Source organism: Protomyctophum parallelum (assembly GCF_964188405.1).
Source record: "Protomyctophum parallelum genome assembly, chromosome: 23".
Lineage (NCBI taxonomy): Eukaryota > Metazoa > Chordata > Actinopteri > Myctophiformes > Myctophidae > Protomyctophum > Protomyctophum parallelum.
Window position 1 is genome coordinate 18,114,091 of NC_139715.1, and position 8,924 is coordinate 18,123,014.

Below are 8,924 nucleotides of genomic sequence, written 5' to 3' on the forward strand. Positions count from 1 at the left end.
AGGCCAGCCAGGCTGTCTGGCAGGTGGTTGACGCTGAATAGTAAGAGTAGGCAATGGAGGAGAGGAGAGGAAGAGGGAGAGAAGAGGAGGGGGAGAGGAGAGGAGAGGAGAGGAGAGGAGAGGCGAGGCGAGGCGAGGCGAGGCGAGGCGAGGCGAGGAGAGGAGAGGAGAGGAGAGGAGAGGAGAGGAGAGGAGAGGAGAGGAGAGGAGAGGAGAGGAGAGGAGAGGAGAGGAGAGGAGAGGAGAGGAGAGGAGAGGAGAGGAGAGGAGAGGAGAGGAGAGGAGAGGAGAGGAGAGGAGAGGAGAGGAGAGGAGGGCTGTACAAACATTGCATATGTCTTCACAGGCAGTTAAGTTTCATGGGGTATATGTCACTTTCGTTTACAGCTGTTCCATTAATGGATTCTCCAACACAGACACACATTCAGAGACATGGCACATGTCTTGTCTTCACGATACAACATGAATGGTTGTTAATGTCACTCAACGTAGCAGACAGTCACAGTACCAAACTTTGCCAGTCCTTCTGCCTCGCCTCTGGACATCCCAAACGGTCGAAACCCTCCCAAACAACCATGCAGTCTCTGTCTGTGGGCAAACTGGGCATGTCCCAGGCTGGACCAAATCAAGCAAAGTTCCGACGCACTAGTGGCTACTCACTGGCACGGAGGACCGCCTCGTTGACCTCTATCTCTCCTCTGATTGGCTGCGGTGCCAGGTGGGGATGGTACTGGATTGGCTCAGGGCTGCTGGGGGCGGGGCTCACTTGGCCGTTGGAGGCGCCGCTCCCTGGACTCTCCGCCTCGTCACGCTGGACCTCCTCGAATGCTGCTACGAGCTGGAACGCACACACACACACACACACACACACACACACACACACACACACACACACACACACACACACGAGAACAGAGTCATACAATGTTTTGCTAAAAATACTATTTTATACCATTTAAGTGGTATAAAAGTCAATCATATGTTTGTTTTTTCATGTTTGTGACAGGCCTAAACATTCTCCCCTTCCTCCACACACACACACACACACACTCACAGTTTTGACGTGGGTTTGACATACGGTATAATCATTTTGACATACGGTATAATCATTTTGACATACGGTATAATCAATGTTCCCCTTACACAAAAGATCGGTATCGTATCGGCCCGAACGTGAGAAACAACGATCGGTGATCGGTCCCAATATACCTGATCGAACACCTCCAGTGTGTGTGCGTGTGTTACTATTATCTTTTGGGTCGGCATCAAAGCATACATTAATGCACTGCAGTTATATGTGTACATTATGTTGGGGGGGTATAAATCATGCAGGACTCTGTGGTGTCATTTCTCACCAGCCTCCTCACCTCAACTTCCCATGATTCAATATGCTCATGACACCCCAGCCAACAGCAGCGGGTGTGTGCGTGCGTGCGTGCGTGCGTGTGTGTGTGTGTGTGTGTGTGTGTGTGTGTGCATGCGTGCATGCGTGCGTGTGTGCATGCGTGCGCCAGCGAGGGCGAGTGACAGAGTGATTGGACAGATGAGAAATCGAGGCTATAGGGGAAGACGGAGAGAGAGGGAGAGAGAGAGAGGGAGAGAGAGAGAGAGAGAGAGAGAGAGAGAGAGAGAGAGAGAGAGAGAGAGAGAGAGAGAGAGAGAGAGAGAGGCAATGGAACGCCAGTGCGAGAATCTGATTAAAGAGATTGATGGATGTTTCTCAAGCATTCTGTCTCTCTCTCTATGCTCCCCTCCCCACACACACACACGTGCACGGCGCACATAAACAGACACACACACACACGATGTGTTTTCCACTTCCTGGCCTTATCACCCTCCTCCTGTGCGAACCCCACCCACCTCTGTCCGCTGCGTGTGACGGCATCAATCACGCAAGAAGGCTCCACACACACACACACACACACACACATCATTGCTACATTTGTGAATGTGCAGGAGCAATGAATGTTACAATGTTGCAGTGTGTGGGTGTGTATACTTGTGTGTCATGGTGCTCGGATTGATCGATCAGCCGCCGATCGATCGGTGATCGGCCTGATTTTCACTCAAAAATAATGACGGTAATCATCATCATCAATATATAGTGACACTTCCTGGCCACGGCGCAATCCAGAGGTAATGTATGTGGCGCCGATGTGGTGTTTTGGTTTTTGAAAATATGGTCACCCTCTCTCTCTCTCTCTCTCTCTGTGTGTCTCCGCATCTCTCTCTCCCTTTCTCTCTCTCTCTCTCTTGTCTCTCAGGGCAGTGTAATTAGTATGCTGGGAAAACAAATGGTCTTGTTATTTGTCCCGCTGCGTGCGTGGGGGGGAGGGGGGGGGGGGGTAGCGATATGAGCCTGGGGAGCAGGGCCGTCAACTACCGCTGAATAATGTCACTCCTCTGTCTCATTTACATAATGGGCTCTCAGAGACACACGCACGCAGACACAGGCGCACACACACACACACACACACACACACACACAAACACAAGCACAGAATATCAAGAGCCATGCCATCTTCAAGCTGTCAGCAAATCGCAATGTTGCGGCAGTAACTGTCGACTGTGTGTGTGTGTGTGTGTGTGTGTGTGTGTGTGTGTGTGTGTGTGTGTGTGTGTGTGACTGTGTGTGAGACTGTGTGTGTCTGTGTCTGTGTGTGTGTGTGTGCCCATTTTCTGTCATGGCAGTTATTAAGCACTCCAACAGCAAGTACTGTACATGACACAGACACACACACAACTGACAATGTGACATAATGCAACACCTTGTGAACTTGTAGATTTACTTGCGCGCACGCGCGCACACACACACACACACACACACACACACACACACACACACACACACACACACACACACACACACACACACGCACACACACACACACGGTGCATTAGACATGCAGATGGCTTGCTGTGTGTGTGTACCAGCAGCAGTGTGCACAGAGGGGTGTTGTCTCTACTGTTTAGCAGAATGTTAACACCTTTGATCCCGTTTTAAAGCAAACTGCACACACAGCTACGTTCTGTGAGCAGGGAAGCACCTGTTTATCAGACACAGTGGTAGGAAAAGACTAGTACCTCAAATGTTTTATTTAAGTAAAACTATCAATTACTGTTACTCTGTCACGAGTAAATGTCCGGGATTCAAAATGTACTCGAGTTAAAGTACAAAAGTATTGGTATAAAAATGTACTTAATGTACCAAAAGTAGAAAGTACTCCCATTTCAAGTTTTCAAATGTATAAAAAAAGAATATTTTGAGAAAATAGCAGATCTACAAGTGACGCATTGTGAGCTTGTAGATCGCTATTTTCCAACTGCCGAAATGTATATAGGGCTGAAGTGATTAATGTATGTGTTGTAATTATAATGAAAATATGCAAAATAGCTAGTAACTAAAGTGTTCAAATAAATGCAGTGAAGTAAAAGTACAATATTTAGAGCTTGTATATCTGCTATTTCTGAATAGCCAAAGTATAAATATTATGGTTGAAATGGTTACAAGGCAACTCATTGCTATAGTGGACGTACGGTACAAAGTGTTTCTGAGATTCTATGTATTTGGTTGGCCCACACCATGATTTAAAAACTGTGTGTGTGTGTGTGTGTGTGTGTGTGTGTGTGTGTGTGTGTGTGTGTGTGTGTGTGTGTGTGTGTGTGTGTGTGTGTGTGTGTGTGTGTGTGTGTGTGTGTGTGAGAGAGAGAAAGAGAGGTAGCTATGATACAGATATTGTGCGCGCCCACGCATGATAGAGAGAGGGGAGAGAGTTGAGAGCACAGATTATGTATTCCTCATGGGTGGGAAAGAGACAGTGAGTTAGTGAGCAGGGCGAGTGGGATTCTGCAACTAGAAGAGCTAGCGTTTTTTTAATTAGATTTTATGACATTTTTAACTCATGCCATCATGTCAGCGTCACCACACACATAATACAAACTATGAAAAACCACAACATCAAATAATCAAAATCAGGACCATAGACCGGAAGTGCAGCGGCGGTTTGGATGTACGGTATATAGAGCAATGTACCAAGTTGTGCATCATTAAAGTTATCTACAAAATACATCAATCAGAGAGAGGAGTAGATAGAAGAGAGCTCAAACCTCCCCATATCTTGTGCCCTTGGCAAAGCAGGCTTATTAAAGTGAATGCCTCCTGGCCAAAAATCACCTCATACATATTTAGGAAACCACAGGTCAGTTTACCCTAAAGCATTTTCATAACATCATTAGAAAACTTTCAGACATCATTAAAATCACATTCAGAGGTTAGGGTGGGTGCTCTTAGAACTGATTGCTTTAGAGATGTTGTGAATGCCAGAATCAGTTGCGCTATACTGTGTTTGGTCAGACTTTTCGCATTCATTCAGCCAATGAAAAGCAGTGCTAGTTTGGAATGGTGTTTATTTTGACAGCAAAATTTGATTTAGTCTTACGGCCTGGCTCCACTGGGGACGGAACAGAACCGTACGCAGCTAGGTGACTGCACCGACAATTCAATTTAGTGGACGAAACCAACACTGCTTTTGAAGAAACACGAGCCAACTTCCAGGAGGTAGCAAGTTAGCAACACCTCTGAAATCTCTCTCTAGCGACAAGTCATACACACATTCCCCCACTGCGCACAGTGACATCTAGGTAATGGTATTAAAATTGCTGGTTCCAGCTTTGGACAAACTTCTTGGCTCGAGTCGAGTCGCCACCAACAGCGCAATCTGTGCTGGGCGTGGTCTGGCTTCCAGAACGCAGAAGAGTTCTGTGGCAGTGAATTGACATTTGCCTGTCAGACGCGGGGGCATGCGTTAGTCCGACATACCAATAGTCCGAAATGCGTTCCGGTTAAGACATATACGTGGCGTGGCCGGTTAAGACTCACCCATGGCTTTCTTCCGCGTGCGGTTAGGTTAGGGGTAGGGTGTCGGACTATTGCGTGTTGAACTGTTAGGGCTTCGGACCAAAGATATACACCTCTTAAGTCACAGATGCTCTTAAAGAGAACTGGGTAATGTCCAGCAGATCTACAAGCTCGCCTGTTGTCAGCATGAAACCAGTGTACACCTACAGTACAATACTGTAGGCTACCAGGTGAGTCTTCATTCTGTGTAGCCTTCGGCAACAGCAGAACACTTTACACACACACACACACTCCCAGCAGCTCTTCATGCTAACATTTTAGCACAAATACTTGCATGCACGCACACACACACACGCACACACACACACAGAGAGAGAGAGCAATGTCAATTTCTTCTTCTAATCAACCCATCTTTCTCCATTCTCTCATTTCTCTGTCATGTGTGTATGTGTGTGTGTGTGTGTAGTCTATGAGATGTTTTGTTTTTGTATTGTTGTCATTTATCTTGCACTCCCCCGGCCTCTCTCTCTGTGTCTTTGAAGGAGAGATGATGCATAATTCAGAAGGGACCAAGCTGGTATCCTGACAGTAGTATAGAAACCCAATCATCTCACGCACACACACACACACACACACACACACACACACACACACACACACACACACACACACACACACACACACACACACACACACACACACACACACACACACACACACACACACACACACACACACACACACACACACACACACACACACACACACACACACACACACTCTATCTATTGGTTTAGTGCTGTGGTTTCCATAATCTTTCTGGATCGGGGCCCACTTGGAAATCTCAAAAGTAACATGGCAAGTATACTTTGAGTTCCTATTTATTTGCATAATAACTAAATGTATATATATATAAATATATATATTTATATATTTATTTTTTGCATTATATTAATGTTACATACAATACTATTGTATTTTATGTATTTATTTTTTCACTGATGTTAGTCACCAAAACAACACGAAACCATTGTGGTCAACTTATGGCCACAATGATGCTTATGGAACTCAGCTTCGCATCGTTCCTGACCGCATCACTGCCGTGCCTATCACGGTAAAGTCTAACTTATGTAATGTTGCTTAATGGGCTCTATGCATACACCATTTTGGAGAGAACCTGGGCCTATACTTTCTGCACAGGTGTTACCGATGATACTACTAATGAAGGCTCTGTTCCATTCTGGTCAAACTGATGGTTACTGGGTTCCAAATAGCCCTATCTATACAGGTCTGTAACTCTGAGAGTTACATGAAGATTGTGGTTGAAAATGGGTGAAGTGGTCCTTTAACAGTGTGTGTGACCAGCTTTCATTAGTCAGGTGAAACCACCTGACAAAAATATATTTCACGCACGCACGCACAAAAGAAAACATGCTGTAAGTGCAGAGTTCTTGACAGTTGACACACTGGCCCCACACGTAAAGACTAATACAATATACGGTACACTACACACTCACACAACTGTGATAAAATGCACTTACACACAAGATGAAATCCACACAAAAGAACTGTCCACTCACAGTCAGTCTCTCTCTCTCTCTCTCTCTCTCAGGGGGTATGTCGGTGGAATGTTTGGTCCGTGCTAGTTAAACAAGTCGAAAATTGGTTGCATTACCGGTGAGAGCGGTGCTAATCCCACCCATGCTCCAGTGTGGATCTATACAACACGCTACCAGATGTGAGGGGATTTACACTGGAATACACACACACACATGCACCCGCACATGGACACACACACGTGCACGTGTTTGACGTCAGCATTTGTGTCGAATCGATTGGACAGAAGAGTAAAAACAATAGGTCTTCTACATTTCATGAGCTTTCATTAGTCAGGTGGTTTCACCTGACAAAAAGATATTTCACACACACACACACAATATGGAACGCCCTATAGTCATTAAGACATGCGAATCCCTTGACTCCTTCAAAACCGCTCTCAAAGGGCATCTACGGTCGGCTGCAATTTTAAACTGGCCCCCGTAAAATCTGTTTTAGGGTAAACTGTTGCATAATCGCAATTTCACGTGACAAGTTCCATGTTCTCCGTCCTCCCCCCGCTGACATGGCCTCAAACACGGCTAAGTGCTGGAGCTTCACAGGTTTCCCTCTCTCTCTCTCTCTGCTGGAGCTTCACAGGTTTCCCTCTCTCTCTCTCTCTCTCTCTCTCTCATTAGCGGTGCTCATGGTCACATAGGTAAACACGGACATTGCTGTTCCTTGTTGCACCACTCCAACATTTTTTAAATGTACGAACATTGTTCAACATGTAAACGATTATGCAAAAGTAATTGTAATTATTGTGTCTCTTCTCCCCGGTTTGATTGATCGCTCGCACTTTTTTAGGTTAAAGCTTTTTGGAACAGTCTGAAATACTGGCCAAAATAATAAATTAATAAATTAAATAAAAAAACAGCCCCGTCTCCACTTATACATTAATCGAACCGATGCAGATTAATCTAAAAACAACTAGAATTGGCCGATACCGATGTGTTTGCAGATTAATCTCCCATCACTAATTCACTCAAATTAAAATATATGGATAAATGAAGTTTCTGCCTGACAGCGACATTATAAAAGTATACTAGTATCCAAGAATGTATTGCACCACAGACCGTAACCATGGACAGCATTCCGCCCCTTCTCTCCCCCTTCCTCCCTCTCTCACATGTATCGCATCAACTAGAATGATGGACCATGTACAGTGTGTGCCGAATGTGGGTATGTGGCGCGCGTGCACACACACACACACACACACACAAACACACACACACACACACACACAAGCTGAGGTTTTTGCGGCACCGGCTAGGTATGGTGACAGGCTGCATTATTATTTATGCACACTCATAAAGGGGCAGGATAAACTCTTCATAAATCACACACACCGCCCCGAGAGAGAGAGAGAGAGCAAGAGAGGAGGGAAAACAGAACAGTAAGTAAAAGTATACAACACTGACAAAAATACAGTACAAAAATAACTTAAATATGTACAGAAAGAAATGTCACTGTGATCACTGACACGTTTAATACTAATTTATATTTTTTTCTTTGCAAGAAATGTACAAAGTAGCGGATAGATCAATAGTTGATCTCCATGCTTACAAGCTTACCCACTTTGTGACATGTTGTAAGCTTGTACATCTGCTATTTCTTTGATCTTTGGAGGGGATAATCTATGGACATTTTTCAACGTGGAAATGATTATGCAAAAATAAATGATTATTGCGAATAGGCAATTATTGTTACTTCCTGAAATGTATTTAGTGACAATGTCAGCCCATTCTTGAATTAAGCCTGAGGAAGGTCGCAAGACCGAAATGTTGCTCAATTAATAAAATTGCTCTGAACTAGCAAGTGGCAGTGTGCGGATGTCCCTTCTTCCACATTGTATACTCTCTGTCATCATCGCACCTGCTCCAAATTGCCTGCCGGCCGGGTGTGCGGAAGTCTTCTCTCTATGAATAGGCAATTATAAAATAATTGTGGCAGGCCTTTGTTCAAGTAAAGGGACTGTATTCAAGATTTGAGTTGAGTGAAAGTAGAAAAGTATTGGCGTCAAAATATAAATTTGCAATACCAAAGTAAAAGTACAAGAACCTTTCAAAGTGTACCGTACTTTAGTTACTAGTTACTTTCCAGCACCAGGATGGAGGCACGGCTGCGTGTGCCTGCAGGCCTCGTCTGCCTCATGCGACCGACACAGAGCATCCATCAGAGCCAACACTGGTTCCACTGGTGCGTGCGCACACACACACACACAGCATCCATCATCACCACCAGAGTCACCACTGGTTCCACTGGTGCTGTCGCACGCACGCACACACACGCACACACTTTTGCTTTCTCACACACACTTCATCTTTCCCAGAAGCCCTTCCCACAGCTCTAATAATCAGCTTTTTCTTTGTCCCTGTGGCAGTCATGATGCGATCTGCTCCCTTCAACCTCCCTCTCCCCCCTCCCCCCCTCTCTCTCAGAGAAAAGGCAGAAGTGATTAAGTCAGAAC

General features: G+C 45.2%; 1 protein-coding gene across 1 annotated transcript in view; it reads right to left on the minus strand.

Annotated features, from left to right (window-relative positions):
- Nucleotides 1-8,608, minus strand: part of LOC310853930 (partitioning defective 3 homolog B-like) — a gene marked incomplete at both ends in the record, with an annotated part of 195,089 nt that extends 186,481 nt beyond the window's left edge. The window contains 2 exons of the mRNA XM_083758404.1: nucleotides 661-831; nucleotides 8,551-8,608. Of these exons, the coding sequence (XP_083614530.1) occupies nucleotides 661-831; nucleotides 8,551-8,608 (229 nt within the window). The remainder of the gene's footprint in view (nucleotides 1-660; nucleotides 832-8,550) is intronic.
- Between the last annotated feature and the right edge of the window lie 316 nt (nucleotides 8,609-8,924).